General features: G+C 39.1%; 3 protein-coding genes across 4 annotated transcripts in view; all 3 read right to left on the bottom strand.

The window, feature by feature from the left end:
• Positions 1-1,429: 1,429 nt before the first annotated feature.
• On the bottom strand, positions 1,430-12,406 carry adnpb (activity-dependent neuroprotector homeobox b). Its single transcript, XM_016283115.1, is given in 6 exon segments — positions 1,430-2,563; positions 2,566-5,290; positions 5,407-5,499; positions 9,010-9,125; positions 10,458-10,757; positions 12,043-12,406. Coding segments are annotated over 5 exon segments (3,033 nt in total). The 5' UTR covers positions 10,477-10,757; positions 12,043-12,406; the 3' UTR covers positions 1,430-2,483.
• A 1,745-nt stretch (positions 12,407-14,151) lies between these two features.
• Positions 14,152-19,186, bottom strand: dpm1 (dolichyl-phosphate mannosyltransferase subunit 1, catalytic). Of its 2 annotated transcripts, none has more exons than XM_016283171.1 (9): positions 19,101-19,186; positions 18,708-18,807; positions 18,587-18,620; positions 18,437-18,513; positions 17,842-17,867; positions 17,595-17,690; positions 15,194-15,262; positions 14,969-15,083; positions 14,152-14,515 (listed from the first exon to the last, which is right to left on the bottom strand). In XM_016283171.1, the coding sequence occupies exons 1-9, from the start codon at positions 19,181-19,183 to the stop codon at positions 14,411-14,413; spliced, it is 705 nt and encodes a 234-aa protein (XP_016138657.1). In that variant the 5' UTR covers positions 19,184-19,186; the 3' UTR covers positions 14,152-14,410. The 2 variants fall into 2 exon arrangements, with proteins under 2 accessions (XP_016138657.1, XP_016138656.1); XM_016283170.1 differs by having other exon boundaries at positions 18,986-19,184.
• A 1,379-nt stretch (positions 19,187-20,565) lies between these two features.
• Positions 20,566-24,708, bottom strand: part of LOC107593422 (collagen alpha-1(XX) chain) — a 28,647-nt gene continuing 24,504 nt past the window's right edge. Inside the window, exons 30-44 of the mRNA XM_016283143.1 lie at positions 24,333-24,491; positions 24,168-24,245; positions 23,976-24,062; positions 23,797-23,850; positions 23,305-23,400; positions 23,165-23,218; positions 23,009-23,062; positions 22,861-22,914; positions 22,688-22,759; positions 22,504-22,539; positions 22,352-22,422; positions 22,063-22,228; positions 21,828-21,924; positions 20,686-20,844; positions 20,566-20,594 (exon numbers count right to left, since the gene is read on the bottom strand). Coding sequence (XP_016138629.1) covers positions 20,566-20,594; positions 20,686-20,844; positions 21,828-21,924; positions 22,063-22,228; positions 22,352-22,422; positions 22,504-22,539; positions 22,688-22,759; positions 22,861-22,914; positions 23,009-23,062; positions 23,165-23,218; positions 23,305-23,400; positions 23,797-23,850; positions 23,976-24,062; positions 24,168-24,245; positions 24,333-24,491 — 1,266 coding nt within the window. The remainder of the gene's footprint in view (positions 20,595-20,685; positions 20,845-21,827; positions 21,925-22,062; positions 22,229-22,351; positions 22,423-22,503; positions 22,540-22,687; positions 22,760-22,860; positions 22,915-23,008; positions 23,063-23,164; positions 23,219-23,304; positions 23,401-23,796; positions 23,851-23,975; positions 24,063-24,167; positions 24,246-24,332; positions 24,492-24,708) is intronic.

A 24,708-nucleotide genomic window follows, 5' to 3' on the forward strand; every position in this document is an offset into this window, starting at 1 on the left:
GTTGTTTGTTAAGTGAGCACTGAAGGTAGCAATCTGCTGAAACGTTTGCTTGCTCGTGTCCATTTTTTTAATTCACATGCACTTTGCACAATGCAATATATAAAAATTAAAAATATGTTTTTGTAGACTTTTTAGTCTTGAGTGGATCAGTGTGCGGTTGCTCTTGCTCATTTTCAAATATCCTACTGGCTCTATGCAGCCGCAACTTTTTTTTTTTTTTTTTTGGAGTGCTACAATTTTCTCGAGTTGACCGTACCTTGACATCACAGAATAGATCTAAAGAAACATCAGATTTCAATTGAATGTACATATGCAGCAGTGTTTCAGTACTAGCTTAAGTCAGCCAATAGGGTCTGGTGAAGTCAGAGCTTTTCACTTCAGAAATGGCAGAGCTCCTCTCTGGCTGCAGGGGGCACTATAGTTTTCCCACAGACATTCTCATGTTCCCCTCCCCCATTTTGATACTGCTCTGTGGACATGCACAGGCCTCTATCAGCCAGCCAGATAGGTCTCATTTCAGCCTGTCACTCAGTTCCCAACCCTCCCACACACACCCAGTAACTGGAGCACACATGCTGCTCTCTTTCCCTCAGGCTTGCAAAGCAGGAAAAGTCAATCTCTGAGAATGACAGTGCACTTCCTTATCATCCCCCCCATTTTGAAATCCCTCTTACATACTATATTCTCTTTATAGGCATGAGTAGATTGACCTCAGGGTCTCAAATGACACAATTCATGGCATACAGATTACAAAATCTTTTCTTTAGCATGGATGGCAAATAGATTTCAATCAATCTGGGTTGAATTCATTGAGTTGAGAACAACCTTGGACATCTTGTCTGACCTAAAAGTAGAAGCCTCTTTTGTTCATTAATCCCTCACCTCTTTCCACTTGTCATTTAGAGACCCTTTTTAACAACCCAGTGAATAAATAAACTGTTTTACTCGATGTTATATTTCAGCATTGAAATGGTTGTGAATCGCGTTTAATTTTAATTTTAAAATGCGAGTAAAAAAAAGCTATACGTGAAAGTGATGTAAGTGGATTCTCCATTACTGTATACATTACTTTTTTGTCAAATTTATTTTTATTTTTTTAAATCTCAAGTTCGAATAAAGAACATTGGCAAATCCCTTATGAACTCAAAATATAATACATTAACAATTTAGGTGGCCATGCAAACTAAGATGACAAGATCAGAGAATTGCATTACAAGGTGTTTCAAGAACACTGTTGCTCAAATTATACAATAATATATTTTTTTGAATATTATACACCATATTTTACACATTAGTCCACAAAAGAAAAGAAAAACATGTCAGCCCTGAAATGTGTAGCTTGCAGCAGACCAAACCAGCAAAACCAGTAGGTCATGCAGTAGAAAAAGACAAAGAAAATAGAGACTGGCCAGGGTTAGAAACATTGTGAGAAGGACAATACAGCACTTTATTGTTCAGAAATGTTTGCAACGATGAAGGAAAATAGAATAAAGGGGACAAACAAAACAAAAACAACATAAACTGGAGGTCACAAATTTAAACATACAGAAACTTAGACCGAATAGATATGCTCATTTGGGACCCGAGGTCACAACAGGAGTCCAGCTGGTGGAGAAAAAGTGTGTAATTGTTGAAAAAGAAAACAGTCAGTGGAGGCTGAACCTAACAGGCTAATCTACTAGCACAATGCTATAGTGGTCCATTTAACTGCCATATACCCTTACTTTAGGGCAGACGTGGATGTATGAAAAGCTGCTCTGGAAGCAAAACAAGTTACAGGATGGTAAATACATATTTATAAAAAAAAGATTCTTCAATTATAAACAGGCAAAACAAAAGCAAGAGATTATGTTCTTTCATTTTGCATTATTTATACTTTGATATATATTTTAAGCAAAATGCTATACTTTTGTTAATAAAAGTAAACAGGAAAAACAGCCACCAAAGCCACATCCATTGTCTATGTGAACCAAAGTTAAACATATGACCATTAAGCGGGAGCACAAAAAGTATAGCAAGTCTTTTTTTCATCAGTGAGTACACCTACACATCTCCTTAGACATATCAAAGACTGTACAAATATACACTACCGATACTATATGTTGACATGAAATTTAAGGTTGGCTCTAATAAACACTCCTTTTAGCCACAATGTGTAACAGCTGAAAAAGTATGTTTCTGGTTATGTTAAAGAAACATAAACTGAAGGCAAATCATGTATTGTTTGGTAAATGTTGAGCTTTTTCTTTCCCTATCCTGAGGAAAAGTTGACCCCAGCTTCACAATCAAACATCTTCATATTTCAAACTGTAAAATATGACTTTTTTGCCTTTCTCAAATGGCTTTAGGAGTTGAGGGAAAAAAAGAACCTTATAGCTACTGTCTGTAACCAAGGTCTAGAAGTTCATCGAGGCAGCATTGTTGGAGTACGTCGAACATAACTCAAAAGTATACATGTGCATTTTATTAACCCTGTCCAGAAATCAGACCTGTTGCTTGGTTAACTGAGTCTCTGATTGTTCAAGCTTGTTTGTGATACCTGACTGGCACTCTCCCTTTCGCCACTTGGTTCGTTTAACAAGTCTTTTGACCCATAACCGTTTTCGCTGTGGGCGTCCTCCCTGATGTCAGAGTCACTCCCATCCACTTTATCATTTGTCTCTGGTTCCTCCCTACGAAGTGACTGTGCAGTCTGCACATTCTCCTCATTATCGCTGTCCGAGTCCACAGCAATTGGTTCAGAATTGCCAAGTGCTCCAGGTTTTAAGGTGCTCTTCATTGAATCATTGTAGTTGCTCCCGATGATGGCATTTTGACCATTCAAGTAGAGTGAGGCTTTGGCGGAAACCCTTGCAAGCGTCCCATGCTTCTGCTGCAGGTCACCATTGGTTGTAGCTCTTTGCCGAAAGCGAATGGCATTGGCAGATCTGCCTATCCGATATCTAGTAGTTCGTCTTTTATGTTCACGGTTATGGTTCTTGAAATAGCACTTTGAGTCAAAGTTTATGGGATGCTGCAAATCTATAATGTCTTGCATTTTAAATCCCAGCAGGACCCGAGAGTTTAAGGTTTCACAATTCAGCATACATCTCCTCCTTCGATTTGAGAAGTGGCTTGCAATGTCAGATTTCCAAAGCCAGAGACTGGACGCAAGCTTCTCCACCTCTCGACGAGTGGGGTAAGGCTGCATGTTGAAGTACTGAGTGAGAAAAGCTTTTCGTGTCTCGTAGGACTCATTCTCGTAACCCTTCGGGTCCAAGGCAAAGACTACAGGTTCATCTTGTTTGTCAGTTGAAAGTGGTGGGCTATGCCCAGTCTGGTCATCACTTCCGGATTTGCGTCTCTTTGGCTCAGTTTGATCGAAGTTTGCTAAACCCGCCCTTTTGAGACCAGCCCCCTGGGCCTGTGCAACTCTTGCAGAGGGAGCAGGCCGGCCGTTCTGAGTTTTGCTGACACCGCGGCAGTGCACTAGATGCAAAGTAATCGTGGAAGCTGTCATGTTACTAGTGTAGACGCCAAGGCAATGGATACATTTGTAGGTCAACTTCTTCTCCACAGGATGAACCGTTTGTATAACTTGATGACGGTCACGCAAATGGTGAGCTAGAGAATCTGAGATAGGACCCTTAAGAATTGAGAAGCAAAGAGGACAAAGTGTTTTGCCTACATCCTTCTTATAAGGTACAGCTGCTTGCGGTGTAGCCTTAGCCGGAATGGTGTCTGAGGCATCTGAGGGTATCTTTGGGACTGGTGGCATAACCGGTTTGTTCCCCTGCAATGATGGTGGTAATGCATTGTTTTGGGCATGAAATGCCACTGATTCTTCTGGGGCATCCCGCATGTTATATGTGGTGACGATCAACTGGACATTCTTGGGATTTCCCTGCTGAAGCGTGAGGTCAAATGTAAGAGGGGAGTCTGTCCGTGACCCAGCAGATTCTTTGGGATGCACCCCTCGCATGTGTGTCACCATTTTTTCCACATCATTGAACGTGGCCCTGCAGTGTGGGCAAGATAAGCCATGTATTAACATGTGGTTAAGAAGCGTGTCGCTAGGTAGGTAACGGTTGCAGTATAAGCATTTACTAGTGAAGTTGTGAATTTTCATGATGTAGTTGGCCACCGCTGGAACCTTCTCTGCTTTGTGCTCCTTTTCAAAATGCGAACTGTACACATTTTCTGGAAAGAGCTCATTGCAGATGGTGCAGATCTTCCATTTCTGAGTGTACGATGTGCCAATGACAGAGTTGCCCTTCTTGGAAGTAACAAATGGCACTGTAGTAGCTGCTGCCTGAACTCGAGAGTTCAGTTGAGGGATCTTTAGTATGGAAGTGGATGATGATCCAGAAACTGAACTACGAAGACTAGCAGAAAGCTGCGATTTGCTTGTTTGAGACTGCTGTGGGACTGAAAGCTGCACCTGTTGTCCTCCAATGGTCCAGGATTGTGTAGTCCCTGGCTTCAGACCAAATGCCCCCTGCTTCAGGTGAACACCTGACAGGAGCCCACTTGAATTCAAACTCCCTTTAGGAATAACAATTCGACTCAGCTGCTGAGCAGATAAAGGCCGTACTCCAGTAACTACTGTACCCTTTGGCATTACACCAATGATACCCTTATCACCCTGAGCTTTAGGGGACACCATAATCACAGGCTTCACTCGAGGTACCACCACATTGGTGTGTCCAATCATAGCAGTAACTTGATAACCAATGCGCTCATGGTCCTCAATGACATGCTGCACAAGGGCTTCATAGGTACGAGGTACAAAGAGGCACCGTTTGCAGTGGATGGTTGTGCTCGTACTGATGGTACCACAAGAATCAGTACTGCTTCCTGTACCAGAGCCTGCCGTTGTCCCATTGGCTGGTGTTGTCTTCTCACCAGGCCTCACTAAGTATGGTGCTGCTACGTGCTGGAAATGTTCCCGGTAGATATGCTTTCGCACCACATTATATAGTGGGTCCCTGTAAGTGCATTTCTTGCAGTAGTACACTGCTTGCTCTATATTATCACGTGTCTTATCCAAGCGAGCACCATCCTTCAAGCCAACCCCTACCCCCTGATGTCCTCCAGTATTGTGACGCACAACATTGTTGGGCATATGAAAGTGTCTGATGTGTGTCTCCAAAGTCTTTTTGTTCCCATTGTAAGTGCAATAGGGGCAGTTAAGGAGAATGCGGTTTTCAAAGTCCTCGCTGTGCACATTACGAAAGTGACTCTTGTAGGCGGAGAAAAACTTGGAGGAGAATGTACATCCTGAACAACAGAATGGCTTTGAGCGGTACACCTAAAAAGACAGAGGAAATATGGGTAAAGAAATATGGAGATTGGTTTAAAAAACAGACAGAAGATTATTAAAAAATGTTTCTCCTTTCCTTTATTAAGACTTGAGTTACTACTCACTTGTGATTTGGTCATTGAGGGATCCCACATGCACACATCATCCCATGTGGTGTTCTTAATGTAGAACTCATTGGGAACAAAGTCCTTATAGTCCTGGAGGAGAAAAAGAAAAGTATAGAGTGAAAAAGACAGTGCAAGATTGTCGCAATACAATAAAGATTAAGCCCATATAAAAAAAAAATTTAGAAAGTTTTTTAAAAATGCTTTGCATACGTACTTCAGTGTAAAAAGACAAAGGTGTGGAAACGAATGAAGACTGAAAAAAAACTATTGAATTGTTTGGCACTGAATCAATAAATCAAACAGTTCACACAAACCGATTAGCTGAAAAAATTAAAAACTTCCTAACTCTGCCTACAGTCTTGCTACTTGAGGTTTCAATCAGAGATGTTAATAAAATAGCTCTTTCTTAAAGATCACAAGCAAGCAACTAGATACCTGGCAATAGAACTCATTGGGAACAAAGTCCTTATAGTCCTGGAGGAGAAAAAGAAAAGTATAGAGTGAAAAAGACAGTGCAAGATTGTCGCAATACAATAAAGATTAAGCCCATATAAAAAAAAAAATTTAGAAAGTTTTTTAAAAATGCTTTGCATACGTACTTCAGTGTAAAAAGACAAAGGTGTGGAAACGAATGAAGACTGAAAAAAAACTATTGAATTGTTTGGCACTGAATCAATAAATCAAACAGTTCACACAAACCGATTAGCTGAAAAAATTAAAAACTTCCTAACTCTGCCTACAGTCTTGCTACTTGAGGTTTCAATCAGAGATGTTAATAAAATAGCTCTTTCTTAAAGATCACAAGCAAGCAACTAGATACCTGGCATGGTCTTTAGGAAATTTAATGGCCAAAATGTGCATTACAAATCACGGTGATATTCACAATGTTGCTCAATTTGATCAATAACAAAACATAAAATACAGCCAACAAATACAACAAATACTTAACATCCACACAGATTTTCCTTTGTGGTGTTATGTCTCCATACAATTGGAAACAATGGAACTAGTGGCAGATGCAGTAATTTTGTCAGTAGTGAATTTATTCAAAAACAAGAGAGGCGGCTTTGTTTCTGGCAATCTCAAATACAAAAAGTTTACATGGGCCTATTTATAATCTAAAGAAACAGCATCATATGTTATTGCTTTTGCACAAAAAAAACAACAAAAAAAACACTTAAGATTCAAGGTTAGAAGACGAATAGTAAAAGCATACCAACAAGCTGATTGGCCACATATTTCACAGCTACACAGCTAATAGTTACACTGTGACAAAGAATGTAACGTGAAAACGCTAAATCATTTGGAGCTGTCATAAAGAGATAGTTCACCCAAAAATGAAAATTACCCCATGATTTACTCACCCTCAAGCCATCCTAAGTGTATATGACTTTCTTCTTTCTGACGAATAAATTGGAGTTATATTAAAAATGTCCTGGCTCTTCCAAGCTTTATAATAGAAGTGAATAGTGAATAGTACTATTCAAGGGAGGGGGGGAGATTAAACTGAAGTGATGAACGCGAAAGCTCAGACAAGAGAGCAAAACAAAACACCAGTAATGAATTAGAAGTACAAAACAAGGATTTGTTAAGTCAAAAAAAAGTCGGAGGATTTAGATGTATGCCAAGAGAAGACTGGTTTTACTTTGCTTGAAACAAAACTTGGTTCTCGCAAAACTAGCATATTCTCGTCCTATGTCATCCGCTGGACGCCACTCTCTCGTGGACACACATAGTATATTTGTATAAGACAGTTAGCGGAAGCTACAGATTACAGTTTATAAAGTTTAAATATGGATATTATTCTTACACAAATGCATTGATTCACTTCAGAAGGCCTTCATTAAACCCCCTGTGGAGTCATTTTTTATGATTGATTTTTGCACTTTAATTTGCTTCAAAATCTCGATCACTATTCACTGCCATTATAAAACTTGGAAGAGCCAGGACATTTTTTTACATAACTCCAATTGTATTCGTCTGAAAGAAGAAAGTCATATACACATACCTGCAAACTCACAAGACGTCAAAAAGGTGACATAGTTCGTAATATGACCCTTGTAGGGTGGTCTGGGGGCATCCACCCCAACCCCCAGAAGAACATTTTTGAGAATTTAACATGTAAATGAAGCGTTCTGGTGCACTCTGACAACAAAATAAAGGAAAAAGACAACATATGCTTCAAGTAAAAAAAAAAGCACATTTATACCACAAGCTTTTTGGACAGTGCAACTCTATTGTCATCGGTGTTCATACATCTCTTTGTGAGCAGTGGAGTAATTTAAGGTAAATTACTGTTTTAATGAGCGAGTAATTCATTCAAAAACGAGGCAAGTGACTACGGTCTTTATGAATGGGTTACTGAATCATTGACTCACTTGATTCATTCAAAACCTTGGATTCATTAAGTATCGAAACACCGCTGTGTTGCTCTGAGACACAAAACAGTTCTGCTGCGGCTTTGATTGAAACTTCGTCAGCGAACTTGAGCAAAAACAGTCAATATTGTATTACAAATTGCGAACTTTGTGTCTGTTTAACTCACAATGAAGAACTTTCACGCCGACGACATGTTTACATCAAGCGGCAACCTCCCGCTCTCTCTCGTGAAGCCAACAAGGAAGTGATTTAAACTGTAATTCATTGACTGGCCATTAGAGGCTGGCTGCAAAAGGGAGTCAATCTCAAAGGCTCCCCATGTTAAAATGCCCAACTTTACAGCAGAAAAAAACATGTTTACAGCCTGGTTCAAAAAATAATTTGTCTATATAGCTAATTTTGCTTTTCATGACAACTGTGAGGGGGTGAATGTTTTTATAACTCATCCATTTAAATTATATTATGACTTAAAGCTCTGCATAATTAAGGGCGTGGCCACTTGAGTGACAGGTGGATTGCCGCTGCTGTCACCACTGTTGAGCTAGGTGGGCGTGGTTTCAGCAATCTGATCCCGCCTCTTTGCCCATTTTTGATTATCTGGGAGTGACGCGCTGCCAAGATGGCGACGGCCGGCTCCGCCCACTTTGAGCTTCAAAAACCCTCTTCGGAAATCTACGGGTGATGTCACGGACACTAGGTCCATGTTTTTATACAGTCTATGGTTTACATGCGGATGTGAGCACAAGTGTGCTGTCGAAACGGACCGGCTGTGAGATGACGTGTGTTCAATTTGAAGCAGCAGCGCGCAGACCGACCGGACATCGAAGTACCGCGAGAGCGATTCGAAAGCATGCGGAGCCATCTGCTCACTGTAGCTCTCGCGGTGCTTTGATGTCATACAGCGATCGTTCTGTGCATTGCTGCTTCAAGTCGAACTGAGAAAGGGACTTTGGTCGAACACACTCCTGTCTACTAGCTCCTGTCTAAGTCTTCGGATCTAGACGATTCACAAAAATGACATATTTTGATACAAAACGGCGAATTTTGCTGAAAAGCGACTAGTTTGCAGGTATGTATACAACTAGGATGGCTTGAGGGTGAGTAAATCATGGAGTAATTTTCATTTTTGGGTGAAATATCCCTTTAATGTGAGTCAGATGGTCCATGATGTTGAGCATGTACTTCCTTGCCTATGGAGACAATAGAGAGAAATTTACTTACATCAATGTGCTCCCTGCAAAACTCTAAGCCAATGTCACCCAGCACTTTTTTCACATTCTTCCTCGCTTTCCTTAGACTGCTGAGGTTGTTCACTGGGAGTTGAAACATTCTGCCACCTGAAAATAAATTCAACATTATAACCATCGTGAATGAATAATACACATTTTGTATTGTTTGAATAATTTCAGGGAACAATTCATGAATAATATATCAGTATATCTCACTGTGACACTATCAATCTGACCATTTAAATGCACCTTAATCCAAATCATAATCACAAGCTCATGTCAGAGAAATGGTCACTAGGAGAGGAAAAGGTCTACAGCAAAACAAAGGTGTCTGACTGCATCTTTCTCATCACAACCTGGGAAAATGAGCTGCATCCTAAACACAGACAGCAAAAAGACAGCTTTTGACACTCTACAATAATCGCTTTCTTATTTTACTTTTATTTCTTCATCAAAAACCACAACCAACAAATGTATTTATGAATTAAATTCCAAAGAGACGTTTCACAACAGGAAACTTATTTGCGGCCTTTGTATGGTGGCATGCAATTACCATCAAAGGCACTTCTACATATAAGAATGTTAATTAGAATAAGGAGAGTCAACGTATGAGGTGACGATTAAAGAAATCAAAAGATTTTTTTAAATGTTTTTGAAAGTCGTCTCTTATGCTCACCAAGGCTGCATTTATATGATCAAAAATACAGTAAAAACAGTAATATTGTGAAATATTATTACATTTTAAAATAACTGTTTTCTATTTTAATATATTTTAAGATTAATTTATTCCTGTGATGGCAAAGCTGAATTTTCAGCACCATTAATCCAGTCTTCTGTCACATGATCCTTCAGAAATTATTTTAATATGCTAATTTGGTGGGCGCTTTTATTATTAACATTTTAAAGATTTCTTAAAATTGTTTTATTATTAATAACATTTATTATTATTATGTCGAAAACAGCCATGCTGCTTAATGTTTTTGTGGAAATGCTTCATTATATGCTTTATTTTTCAGGATTTGTTGATGAACAAAATTCATTTATTTGAAACCGAAATCTACTGTCACTTCTGGTGCATCTTTACTCTAACAGTTTCCTGCATCTTTGCTGAATAAAAGTATTCATTTCTTTAATACATTTAATCTATTTTACATGTAATAAAGCAAATCAAAATCTTTCCAAGCACCAAGTACAACTGCTTCAGTACTTGATGTCTATGGGATGGCACCATTTCAAAATACGATCGCACAACCGAAAAACACAAATGTGTCCAATGAATCTGTGGCCAACATTCTACAGTAACAGCATTGCAGATCTATGCTCTAATGAATATCGTACATGAAGAGCCAAACATGCACAACTGCAATGCTAAATAACGCCGATCCCACAGCAGCCTGCAAAAATGAGGTCAAAGTTCAACTAAGGTTAAAGGTCATGTACCTATCTGACCTGCCTTCATGGAAAACCTCCATCAGCTCTTGGCGTCACCAATGACAAGCATCATACGGTACACCCTGCTTGAACAAAGAGCAGCAAATTCACTTCGGCACTGAATAGGAGCTCTCTCTCTCTTTGGTTAGGCGTTCCTCATCTCCTCACTGACTTTCTCCCATCCTTTCTAGATGGCGCTAGAGGACAGCTCTTCCTCCATGTTATATAAGCCTTTCCCTGTTCTGCCTGTTCTTTTTCCGCTCCCTTTTTTATGCAGGCTTTTGCATTACAGCCCTGGAATGGCGCCTCCTGTTGAGGAAGCAGTAGAGGTCAGTGCATGGAAAGCCATATCTGCGGTGTCTGCTCTGGGTGGAGGTTATTTGATAATCTCCTAGCATACAGATGACTTGGTTTGGATACATACGCATGTACACAAGCAAACATCTTAATTAACTGTCTCATGGTCGTCCATATCCAAAAACATGGACCCTGTGTTAATGAGAAAAACACAGTGCTGTCAAATACATTCAGCACCATCTTTTCATCAAAGGCCCACTACTGCTACAGTTGCAAAAAATAATATTGTATATATTAAACACACACAGCATGATAAACATAAGCTGTCTAAATGTCAAATTCAAGCACTGCAATTTGCTGAATGACATCTATACTACCCAGGATGGTAAATACTAAGGTAAATATCAAACTTACCATTCAAAGACCAACAATCATTACAAACTATATAGAGTAATATCAAGAAGGAAAGTACATGAGTATGACAACACACTTACGGGGAAAACAACTGACCAATTAGAGACCAATAGCAGTCACACGTTGGTCTGTCTGGTTTGTTGACATGCCAAAAGCCAACTTTGATTCGTTATTACTAAAACTGCAGGCGCTGAACTGACAGCACTTGTTCGTTAATTAAAAGAACAATTCACCAAAAAAAAAAAAGATTGAATAAAATACAAATTAATATAAATAATTAATTCAACCTAATATTACTCCATACACGACTTGTGAAACACAAAAGCAGATGAATGACAGCCTCAGTCACCATTCACGTTCAGTGCATCTTTTTTTCTAATAAAACTGACTGAGGCTGTCATTCTGATTAACATTTCCCTTAGCTTATATTAGAAAGTAATGCGGGCTTAGAACAACGAGCGGGCGAATAAACGATGACATAATTAGTTTGATCTTTGGTGAACGGTCCCTTTAAGGATTGATTCGTTGCAGCGCGAGTTTTTCGCGAGGAGTTAGCCTAACTGTTAAAGCAAACGGAGAAATAACAGCGGGCTGGAGCGAGCGGTCTGATTTAAGGTCTGTGTGAACGATAAACCCCCCCGGCTTGCTACCAAACCTTCAGTTACAATGGTAAGAACACAGCAATAAAAACTTTATTTTTAATTCACGACCTGCGAGAACTGCTCAACAACTGTATGACACATAACGTTAGCAACGTTTTCCACCTGAGGGTCTGGTTTACTCCTTTCAGATTTCCTCCAGTTATTAATAGTAAGTTCGCAGGTCTCTTAGTCAATACTCGGTCGGTTTCGTTCCCCAAACGCACAACGGGGAGCGAGTTTACCTGGCCCGCGCTCCCGCGAGCTGCAGCCCGTAATGTTACTTTCCCGTCCCTCGAACCGAGCGCCTCGTCCTCCGCTTCCCGGGCGGACACACCACGCCGAGAGAGGGAGCTCGACTCCTGTCACGGGCCGACCCAGAGCTGTCTGTCTGCCGGGAATGAGAAGCCGCAACTCATCTAGCAGTGTCTGTGCGGGTCTACGGGGGTCCTGCAGGGAAAAGGAGTGAGAACCGCCGAGCGCGTGTTGCGTTTGCGATGATGCACAGTCCACAAGACGCGAGATGTAATTGACAGCAATTAACGTAATCCGCCATCCACTTAAACAATACGACCCGGTCCAGTACCTATACTATCCAAAATGGCGTGTGAAAAGGGGCGGAAGTGACATGTGTGTTTGATTAGCATAAAAAAAGCATTGTTCCGACGGAGAGGCGGTGGGTGGGGGATTATGTGGTGAGAGGTGTCAGAGGACCACCAATCTAATATTTACCCCCCATCTAAGATTAACCGAAATGCACAAGTGTGTCTGTGCGCGCATAAAATGTTTTATTAAATGCTCCCGAAATTGGTGTAAATGGGTGCAGTTACATGGAATGAACCCATAGGGGGAAACTTGATTGGATAGAGGCGTATGCGTCAATTCTGCATCTGGTATCTACCCCCGCAGAGTTGGATGTATACAGTGCCTCAGTACTCAGTCAGCATCCGAGCAGCATGAGTTCGGGTGGTGGCGCTGTACCGCGCTCATGCGCAACTCACCGGCACTACTTCTGCTTGGGAAGTGCTGGGGTTGCAGACTGTGCCATGGTGATTCCCCCTCCCTCTGGTCCTTGAGCTCTGGAGTTATTCCCCCCTTGGTGTTGGCTGCATCAAACTCGCCCGAGCAGTTCCTTGCATTACACTAGTTTGGGTGTCATTTGGGACTGGACACTCTAAAGCCAGAGAGAGAAGAAAATGTTTCCTTTTTGGATATGTCATCAAGATAGGGTAGACACTTACTCAAGAGATTGATGGCAGTAGCTCTCTTAGGATGTAGGCTATTGTTTTCCACTGACACTGACTGATGTGTGAAATTAAGTGCCTAATACCACTTCCATCAGTTTTGACGGAAGTCCAAAGTATTGTACAAATAACACATCCAGATGATAATGTCCAAATACATTGCAAAACAAAAATGATTTGCAGTAAATGTTTATTTCAAAGCATAAATCTCTATAGACACTCGAAGTACAAAAAACGGTTCTCAGGCTGTTAAAAAAAAGATCAATATACAAATGTTCCAAAAGGGGCTTTTCGCAGCAATAGCTGGGTTTCCATCCAAACATGAAGCAAATCTTTTCGAAATTCACAAAAAAGGACAAAAAAACAAATGTGAATTAGGTGCGTTTCCATGAAGTTGTTTGAGTGGATGACTGTGGTATTGGTAACCTAGTAACCAACAGTAAATAAAACATCATCAGCGGAAACAGCCGCTTTGTTACATGGGTTTAATGTTTGCTATGTCAGAATTTATTCGGCAAATGTGTTTCCATCTCCCATTATTCACATTAACTCTTTTTTGCACAAGTCAAAAACCACCTCAAGTGAGCGTAAATACGTTTTTGCAAATTAAGGAATTTGTTTCTGAAATTTGGCATTTCCATCACTCGTTTCTGATGCGATACTTCAAAATGCACATAAAAACAGGGTGATGGAAACATAGCTACTGTCATGGAATAACCATTTTGGGTTGCCCAAAGAACCTTTCTGGAAACAGTTCTTCTTAAAACAACCAATTTTTCTTAGTGTGAAGAACATTTAAAAAATCCAAAGGCTACAAGGAACTTTTTGTGGAATGGAAAGGTTCCATAGATGTTAAAGGTTCTTCAAAGAACCATCAATGCCAATTTATTTTAAGATTATAGCCTTGAAAATGCAGTTTATATGACATACACTCTTAAAAATAAAGTTCTTTTTATTGGCATTATTGGTTAAATTTTTTATTTTTTTTAAAGATCTATTCACTGAAAGGTTCTTTGGGGAACCAAGAATGGTTCTTCTATGCCATGGCTGCAAAAAAAACCTTTTGGAAGAGTGTTAGGAAAAAAAAAATCCATCTTTCTCAATTTGGTCCTTTTTATTAAAATGTAGATTTTTTTTTTTACATTTTAATGTACATTTCAAAATATAGTCTAGTAATTAACCAAACTAATTGGAAGATGGAAAGTGGTCAATCCAAGCAATCCAAACACTACTGTACTGTAGCCTGATATGGAACAAATAACTCATCGTAATGAACTTGTTACTTGGAAAGCATGAATTTCAGTTCCACTGCAGTGATAAGTACTGAACATATATCACAAAACTAAACATAACCAAATAAGGTCAAAGGTCATGTAGTTGCAAAAAGAGTGAGCAATCCTTTCAGGAAGGAGACGATTTCATTTCCACCCAATTTGGACTCCCCATAAACACGGTCCACAAATGAAATAGGAACCTGTGTAATAGACAGACAAGACCACTTTCAGATAATCATAAAATAATGCAGCCTGCTACTTTAAATAGATTTTTTTTTTTACTTAACATGAATGTATAAATGAATACATGTATTAAATGTAATACAGTTCCAGTATAATACAGTAATACAATTCACAGTCCTATTATGTAAATGCATTATCTAAACCAGGGGTGCCCAACCCTGCTCCTGGTGATCGACTGTCCTGCAAAGTTTAGCTCCAACTCTAATCAAAGACACCTGCATTTAATTTTTAAATGATCCTGAAGACCCAAATTAGTTGCTTCAGGTGTGTTTGATTAGGGTTGGAGCTGAACTTTGTAGGACAGTCGATCGCCAGGAGCAGGGTTGGGCACCCCTGATCTAAACTAGATTTTATTTGTTTAAAGAATAACAAGATTTATAAGAAATGTGGAATGAGAGATGCGTGCTGACCTCTCCAACAGTATAGCCCAGTTGTCTAGCACGGACAATCATCTCCATCTGGAACACATAGCCTTTTGACACACATTGCTCTACTAGTTTTTCAAGAACCTCTGTCTTATAGAGCCTGAAATGCAGAACACATGATAGGAGACAGTAATACAATATTGTGATATAAAAACAATGTTTAAAAAAATAAATAAAAGAACAATGATTGATTTATTAACATGCCCTTACCTAAAACTCCCCGTGAGATCAGATGCTCCTGGTCTGAGCAGCACTTGTGTGATAAAGTTTGCACCTCGACTAAAAGGAAACAATCATTCCCAAAAAAAAGTAATCTTTTGCCATAAAATCAATTATACATAAAGTGATGTGATATATACAGTGGCTATAGAAAAGAATCACCCCCTTTAAAATAATCACATTTTGACACAGTTTTTGTTTTATCCAGCTGTTTTTACTCAGTGCAACTTATAACATCCAAGTGAAAAGATATAAAAAAAATGAAAAAACAGAAATCACGGAGTCTTAAAATGACTTGTAAACTAAATCAGGTGTAGCTAATCACCTTCTCAATGGGCCTGTTTACACCTGGTCATTTCATGCGTTTTCGCTGATCGGATATCTATCTGATTTGTTAAAACATTTCCATTTACACTTGGCCACATAAATGTGTCGTTGCTAAACAGATATAAGATCTTCAATTCCCGAGCTATATTTAAACTTAACGGAGTTCACGTCAACGAAATCAAAAGATAAGCGCTGCATTTTATTAATTATCAGCTCATTTCAAGATCAAAGACCGCAATAGGAGAGCGTGCGGCATCAGCACTGGAAAGATAAGTTTGTCTAACTACTTTTAATGAAGATGATTGTGTGTTGACCGTCTGCATATTAGGTACTTTCCATTTAATTCGTGGCAGTTTGCGCGTTGGCTTGCTGAAGAGATACTCAGCTACTCATCCGCAGCGATGCGCAGTCTGGCTAATGTCATATAGCCTATAACACGCTTTCACACATTTATTATTTTAACATCTTGGGAGGAGTAAAATTTACATATGTGGTTTCAACAACCAGATGCATTTACACTTCTCGAGTTTCGTCTGGAATGCAGCCCAGACCACCTCCTGAAGTGGTTTGAGCGATCGGATTTATATCCGTCTCGAATGTGTCTCGGAGGGCATTTACACCTGGTCTTTTCATGATCGGATAGCTATCCAATCAGAAAAAACGCATGAAGTGACCAAGTGTAAACAGGCCCAATGGCACACCAAGCTATTAGACTTTCGACTGTGATCAGCTGTGGTCATTTTGATTTGCTCAGCATGAAAAGAGCTTTCCTGGAGCATTTCAGTCCTTGGTAGTGCAACTGAAGCAAACAATCAGCTATGGGTGGCAAGGCACTGTCAAAAGATCTCCGGGATAAAGTTGTGGACAGGCACAAGTCAGGAGACGGATACAAAAAAAATTCAAAGGCTTTATCAATGCCTAGAAGCACAGTGAAGTCTATTATTAAGAAGTGGAAGGTATTTGGTACAACACAGACCCTCCGTGGATCAGGACGTCACTCCAAACTGAATGAAAGAGCCAGGAGGAAACTGATCAGAGAGGCTACCAAGAGGCCTACGGCAACTCTGAAGCAGGAATTTATGACAGAGTGGAAATTATGTGCATGTGACAACAATATTACAAATTCTCCACAAATGTGGCTTGTATGGGAGGGCTGCAAGAAAAAAGCCACTCCTTAAGAAAGGCCACATGCAGTCATGACTGAGCTTTGCCAAAATGAACCTTGAAGATTCTGAGGTAGATGAGACTAAAATTAAATTATTTGGCCTCAACAACAAATTATATGTCTGGCGGAAATTCAATACAGCTCACCGTCCAAATAACAGCATTCCTCCAGTAAAGCATGGAGGTGGTCATATCCTGTTATGGGGGTGTTTCTCTGCATCAGGGACTGGAGCACTTGTCAGGATAGAAGGAAAAATGGATGGGGTAAAATACTGTCATATTCTCAAGGAAAATCTGCTGCTCTCTGCCAGTAAGTTATCAATGGGAAGAATATTTACCTTCCAACATGACAATGACCCAAAGCACACAGCAAAACTGAGCACACAGTGGATGGAGAAAAAGATGAATGTCCTCGCATGGCCTAGTCAGAGCTCAGACTTAAAAACCCCATTGAAAATCTGTGGAATGACTTGAAGACTGCAGTCTACAAACACTCACCATCAAATTTAACTGACCTTGAGCAGTTCTGCAAAGAAGAGTGGGCAAATATCACAAAGTCTAGATGTGCAAAGTTAGTAAAGACAGACACATATCCCAACAGAATAAAGGCTGTAAATAAAGCAAAAGGTGGTTCAACAAAATACTGACAAAAGGGGGTATTTCTTTTCTGACATGTTGGTGTTTTATCTTTCACTTGGATGTAAATACAGCTGGATAAAACAAACTGTCCGTCTTCATTTCAGGTTGCAAAGCAACAAAATTTGATTATTTTAAAGGGGGTGATTGTTTTCTATACCCACTGCATGTATATATGGCAGTAATAGACAGTCTCAAATTTCTAATATAGATGGATATTATAAAACGTAGTTCCTGTAGTCAGCTGAAGTTTACGGTCACATACCTGATAAGTTTCCGGCGCAGATCCCACCCATAAACACCACCGTCCCCTCTGTACCTTGTGCCAGACACCAGGTCATATCCACCCTCTTTCCGTTTTCTGAACAAATAAAAAAATCCATGAAAGTGGCTGCTATACAAGTGCACATGATAATGCTATTATAGTAAAACTACACTACACAAAACAAGGAGCAGATAAAAAAAGTCTTTTAACAGTAGAGGCATAAGGTAATTGAAAGAAAATGACTTACTCAATGAACTGTGGGATAAACTTTGGCTGTGAGGAAGAAAAAAACAACAACACTTAATGTACCCCAATGCTCCTGAAGGTTTTTCACTTGGTGAAAGCAGGAACAAATGATTCATTTTAAATTCCTGATACTTTTGAGTAAACATGCTTGAAGCGATCCAACATTTTAACAAATTGATTTCCATGACATTTCCAGTGGTTTCTAAAATTAATTTACTATTTCTCTAAGGAGTCGTTAAGACTTTTGATATCATAATGACTTAGTATCTCATAATCACAACTTTTTTTCTCATAATTATGACCGCTTCTCACAATTTTGAAATCATATAATTAGGACTTTTTTTTTATCTCAATAATTATGGTTTACCAAAGCAAGATTTGTTTTTCTTATGTGGCAGAAATGAGCTTCCATAAATTCACTGAAAAGAACCGACTCAAAATAATGATTCTCAATATCAATAAAGCTTGTTAGCATGTTGTACTCCATCCAAGAGAAATATATGAAACTATCTTAGTATTTCCACGGCCGTGGGCACCATGAATATCAGGATTTACTCAAGGAGGTACAAAACAGTATACACTGGAAGAGTATTTACATGATGCGAGAGATCTGCATCCATAATGATAATGAAGTTTCCTGACGCGTGTTTAATGCCGTGGATGTACGCCGTTCCTGAAATGACAAGAAGCTCAGTCACGCTATTTCTATAGCTATCAGAAGTATTAGTAAATATGAGCCAATTTACCTAATCCCAGTTTTTTTGCTCGCGGTCTCAGGAGCTAAAAAAAGAAGAGAGATGCCAGATTTTCATGATTTCTTTCGACAAGCTGTCAGTCATGTGGTGTGTATCATAATGCACAACTCACAATCTTGTCAGCGCCGTAGATCTTCTGCAGCTGCTCGGCGATCTGCAGCGTTCCGTCTGGACTGCCATCATCAATCACTATGATCTCGTAGTTGTATCCACTGCATTAAAACACGGCCAACTGAATAAGAACGCTCTTTTTAAAATCAACGAAATATCTACGTTCAGCTTAGCGACTCTTCATCTTAGTCACTGACAGCTCATCATTAGGACTCTACAGTCTGACAATTGGTTGTATTCCGATTCTCACCCATCGACTTTAAATAACAACACACTTGCCTCTCGCCAAAGTACTTCACCAGCAACCACACAATCAATGGGAGATTTTCTCTCTCGTTGTAGGTTGGCAGCAGAACAGAATATTTGTCAGCCTGCTCCCCGGTCTTCGCATTACCTCTCCTGCTCGCCATGTCTCCGACGTAATAAACACCGGATGTTTACATCAGGTACGTTGTCCGTAGAAATCACTAGCGCCATCCTTTGGTTCCGGAGCACATATTTCACCAGTTCAAATACTGAGATCATCCAACAATTGTTTTGGACAGTTGTACAATAGTAGCGCAATGTGTCAGTACAATACAATTTAGTCGCAAAACCCTAGGTTTAATCGCTTCAATTTACAGGAAAGTTGCATGTTAGATACACTGCACATTGGGATAAAGTCTTCAGACTCCAACATTACAATAGTAATTAACCCTATTATGGGCACACCCAGAAAAAATAATAATAATAATGGGAAAATAACTTATTTGCAGGTTGCGGCAATTATAACGATGAAAAGTTGTATTCATTGCACTGGCATGCCATTTACATTGAACTAAAAGGTTTCCCCAATGAAATACTCGGATTGTATTGTTGATTTAATAGGTCCAGCAAGGCATCTGAAACTATATTACATCAAAAAAAAAGTTTGCTTTTGAAAGATTGATGAAAATGATGCCACGTTATGAGTGATTTCACTGCTGTTATTACATACTAAAATTATGCTTGTGAAAATGGTATTCTTGTAAACAGCAGTTATCTTTTTTTATACATTATTTCTTAATGTTTTTCAGTGAATGTGAATAGCAACCATTTCATTGACGCAGCATGACGGATCTCAGGTGAGTCAACTGTTTTTTTATCTTTAACAGTTTCATTTCAGACACGTTTACATGTATTAACACAAAAACAAAAGACCAGTTCACTTGGTATAATCCAATAAAATACTATGGACAGCACTTCTGCATATGTATAAAGACAATTAATATAATATCACAGTGTATTTCATATTAACATCTGTATTGCTCTTGCAAAACTTTGCTTATTTCATATTTTTAAACAAAACACTTGATACAAAAAACAAAGAGGTCAAGAAACATGAATGGAGAACATTGAAAGTAATATGCCTTCAACAATATAAATTTAAAACCCATACAGTGCATTAAATACAATAAAATACTTAAAGTAAAATATTAGAAACAGTCTTAGTGCGGATTTTAGCAGTTGTTCGGTAATACACTAGTTCCTTGTCTGGATACCAAAATATCTCTGTAAAATAGAGTCTGAGTGTGTTGTGATTTCCTCTGTGCTGCACAAAAAGTTCTGCACATGAATCTACTGTAGTCTCGTAGCAGTAGATCAGGTTGAATGCTGGGTAAAAGACAGGGTCACAGTGCTTTGGTGATCTCAGAATGGAAGCATTGAGCTGAGATCAACTACCACAAGGAGAAAATATAGTCAAAAGAGTCCATCAGCAGGCTCATTCAAAGTCAGCGTCTGGCAGAATCTCCATCCATTAAGTCACACAGTGTCTTTCTACGAAGTCTGGGCAGAGAGATTATTCTGGCAGTGCTGCAGTAAAACAGTAACTTCTCAACTCAAGGCTGGTATCCAAGGTAGGGATCCTCTGAAAAATGATATGAACAGTAATTTTACCCACAGGTCAGACATGAACTTGCACTGTTTTTTATTGTGGTCACAATGACACATTGCTTTACCTGCAGCTGGGGGTCCTTGATAACATCCACTGCTGTCACATATACCAGGGGGTCCAATTTCTCCTTGCTGACCTGAAGCTCCTGGAATACCTAGAGGTCCTGCTTTACCATCCTCACCTTTGGGACCTGGTTCCCCTATTTTACTTTCACCTGGAGGTCCTGGTGAAGTAGAAATAAATAGTGGTGCAATTAACACTTAACAAATCATTACAAGATATCATTTGGGTTTGTGTAAAAGAAAATGTATATAAAATAACAGGAATAATTTTCAGAAAAAAAAAATATAGAAAAAATATATTTTTCAAATCCCTATTGTGCATAGTTTTTCATGTTTTAATCATACATTCACTAAATTTGATTAGGGTTTTAATCAAAGACAAATAAAAACAATATGCCAGTGATGTAAAAAAAAATAATAATTCAAGATATACACAACTGCTCAAAAGTTTGAGGTCAGTAAGATTTTTTTAAAAAGAAAAATACTTTTATTCAGCACGGGTGCATTAAATTGATCAAAAGTGACAGTAAAGACACTTATATAGAAAAAATATATTTTTCAAATCCCTATTGTGCATAGTTTTTCATGTTTTAATCATAAATTCACTAAATTTGATTAGGGTTTTAATCAAAGACAAATAAAAACAATATGCCAGTGATGTAAAAAAAATAATAATTCAAGATATACACAACTGCTCAAAAGTTTGAGGTCAGTAAGATTTTTTTAAAAAGAAAAATACTTTTATTCAGCACGGGTGCATTAAATTGATCAAAAGTGACAGTAAAGACACTTTTGAAAAGAGTTCTGAACTATGAACTTTCTATTCATCACAGAACCCTGAAAAAAAGTGTATCACAGTTACAAATTAGTTTTTGTTGTATTTTTTGATCAAATAAATGCAGCCTTGGTGAGCAGCAGAGACTCCTTTACTACTTTATTGTGTCTCTCAGGTAAATTTATCTTGTTTCAAACGAGTTTTTTAGATATTTTATTTGAAAACAAGACAAAAATACTAATTAAAAATATATATTTGCAATGTTTTTGATACTTTTGCTAAATAAACCTAAATTTGATAATATAAATAATGGAGACCCCTTTAAAAATTACAAACACAGCTGTGGGATACACAAATATGTTTCAATACCTGCAAAACCTTTTATTCCTTGTGGTCCCACCACATTTGCTCCTGGAGAGCCCTTCTCACCAGACATCCCTCTGCGTCCTATAAGTGAATCACAGAACTATTTACATAACTTAATACAGAATTTCAATAAAAACACTAATGTATCTAATGGCAACCATCAGATGTGGTGTTTGCCTAGGAGATTGCATCTCCAAAGAAATGAAAGTGTCAAGGCTTACCCTGCTCACCAGGGTACCCTGGTTTCCCAGACTCTCCTCTGCTTCCTTGTCGACCCTGAGGGCCTCGGGATCCAGGTGGCCCCCTTCCCCCTGGTATCCCAGGCTCTCCTGGTGGTGCTACTGGTTCCTGGATGGGCACTGGCTTTCGATTCATCTCGTTCAGAAAAGCATCCAACTTCAGGACTTCATCTAGAACAGTTTATTAGAACTGATATGCCGTTACTCAGGCCAAGATTCCCATTAAAGATGCTTTTAAATTCTGCATTTACTGTGACTTAATTAAAATGGATGTAGTGAATATACAACTTACTGTGCACAAGTTTTTCGCAGGCCTGTGTAACAAGCTGGTAGATCATGGCAAGAGACTGTGGCTCACCCTAATAAACAGAAGAACTATTAAAACAAACAAAATCCATTTTAAGGTTTGCATATAGCAAAGATGTCATTTTGTAACCCACCTTCTCTCCTCTCTCACCCTTACTTCCAGAAAGACCCTATGAAAGAGGAAAATAAAATCTGGAACATCTACTTAACATTAGCCAATTTCTATCCAAATGTTTTCAAATATATCAAATGCTTTCTGGACATCTATCTTGGCTGGAATGTATGGATGAAAGAGTAATACAGCACAATTTTACTCACTGTGGGCCCTACAGAACCTAATGGCCCTCTCTCTCCCACTGGCCCTGGATGACCAGGCATACCCTGGAAACCCTACAAAGTGTAGACACAGAAATGTAAAAAAAAAAAGAGTACAGTGAAAGCATGTACAGTATGAGATACTCCTTGAATGCATATAAGTATGGCTGTCTTACTCTTGGTCCTGGGATTCCTGGGCTACCGATATTACCCTCCATTCCTCTGGTGCCCTGTGGGCAATTTATTGACACAAAGATGAATGACAGACTGAACATTTCAAACACAAATAGGACAATAACTGCCTCAAACCACACAGAGACTTGCCTTAGGACCAGCCATGCCCTCTTCACCTTTTGGACCAGGAGGCCCTGGTAAACCCTATGAACACAAAGTGCAGAAAATGTGAGATATTCCAGAGGAAAAAAAACACTACTATGATCAGCTATAACCATGGCCTATAAGATGGATTTTGAAGCTTACCTGGCTCCCAGGCCTTCCAATATCTCCTTTTTCCCCTCTTGCTCCTGGTGGGCCCTTATTAAGACAAAGAAAGAGGGTTTAAATCTGTTCCAAATGCTAATATACATTACATCTTTTCTGTAGAACAAGTGTAGGCATACCACTTTGCCCATTACAGTTATTCCCCGAGGACCAGAGGGTCCAAGAGCGCCAAAGCCGCCCTCAGGGCCCGATTTACCAGGTGGACCCACCTCTCCCTGGAGAGATGCACAAAAGGGACAGAAACAGAAACAAAAGTGACAGTAAAGACATTTTAAACATTCTTTTCATCAAAGAATCCTGAAACATGTATCATGGTTTCCACAAAAATATTAAGCAACATGACTTTTTTGAACATTAATAATAAGAAGGAATGTTTCTTGAGCAGCAAATCAACATATTAGAAAGATTTCTCAAGGATCATGTGATACTGAAGACTGGAGTAATGGCTGTTGAAAATTCAGCTTTGCCATCACAGGAATAAATTATATATTTAAAATATATTCAAATTGAAAACAGTTACTTTTAAATTGTTTAAATGTTTACATTTTAAAATTAGTGGTTAACATAATGGCTGTAGGTTCAAACCCAACTTTGCATGCAAGTTTCCTTACCTTTTGTCCCACCTCTCCTTTTTCTCCCTTCTCCCCACGAGGGCCAGGTCTCCCCTGAATATAAACGTATCATTACACCAATAATTATCATAACACTGATTATTTCAACAACTACTAAAATGATTTCACAAGCTTCCTAATGTTTGTGTCAGTTTAAAAATCCAGCACTGTAGTCTCACAGGTGGCCCAGTGTCTCCAGGTGCTCCAGGGACGTCGGTGGTGCAGGTGCATGCATAAGCAGGGGCAGGACAGCTCTCCTCATCTCTCTAGAGAACAGAGAGTGACACTTAAAATAAGACATCCTGCACTACTTAATGTTATTCAGTGCCATCCATATTGATATGTCAACTCAACCTAGACTGATCATGTACCTGTGAGGGCAGATCACAGCAGTTGTCTTCTGATACCCAAGTAGTGTTGCACACAATCTCAAAGGACTGCAGCTGAAACTAGAGAAAAATACAATATGCCTTAATATGTATACAGTATATACATTACTGTTCACAGTATGTTTCTGGTCATGAAGTGAGACTCACAGCCGCAGATCCGCTGTGAGGTCCACGTGTCCTCACTAGTTTGCCCAACATCTCAAAACCATCAGTGGGCAAAGTTCCCAGGGGGCGTGCGGGCCTCTCGCCAACCCGCTGGCAGTCTACAGACAGAGATACACTCACCTGACTGACGGACAAATGGATCTGCCAATCAGTTAAAGAGATGAGAAGAATCAGTGGCAGTTTAAATGTCGTATTTCTTTTCTTCCTTCACTCAAAGTACTCAACTGATTCTCTGCTAAGCCCTGTTGTAAAACATTACTGACCAATCCTTTCCTAGAAACTGTTGCTAGAGGATCTGTGTTTTTGGAAACAATTTTTAAACCGTTTTTAAACTATTATATGGATATTCTCCAAAATA

Source organism: Sinocyclocheilus grahami, unplaced genomic scaffold (assembly GCF_001515645.1).
Source record: "Sinocyclocheilus grahami isolate Dianchi unplaced genomic scaffold, SAMN03320097.WGS_v1.1 scaffold170.1, whole genome shotgun sequence".
Classification (NCBI taxonomy): Eukaryota; Metazoa; Chordata; class Actinopteri; order Cypriniformes; family Cyprinidae; genus Sinocyclocheilus; species Sinocyclocheilus grahami.

Bases quoted from the DNA above. Each gene is read 5' to 3' on its own strand.
- dpm1 (XM_016283170.1), bottom strand. From the start codon at position 19,116: ATGGCGAGCAGGAGAGGTAATGCGAAGACCGGGGAGCAGGCTGACAAA. The intron at 18,514-18,586 runs GTAAATTGGCTC...TTGTCATTTCAG, and splicing joins AGCAAAAAAACTGGGATTAG to GAACGGCGTACATCCACGGC. The intron at 15,263-17,594 runs GTATGTGACCGT...GTTTCCTTTTAG, and splicing joins CTGCGCCGGAAACTTATCAG to TCGAGGTGCAAACTTTATCA.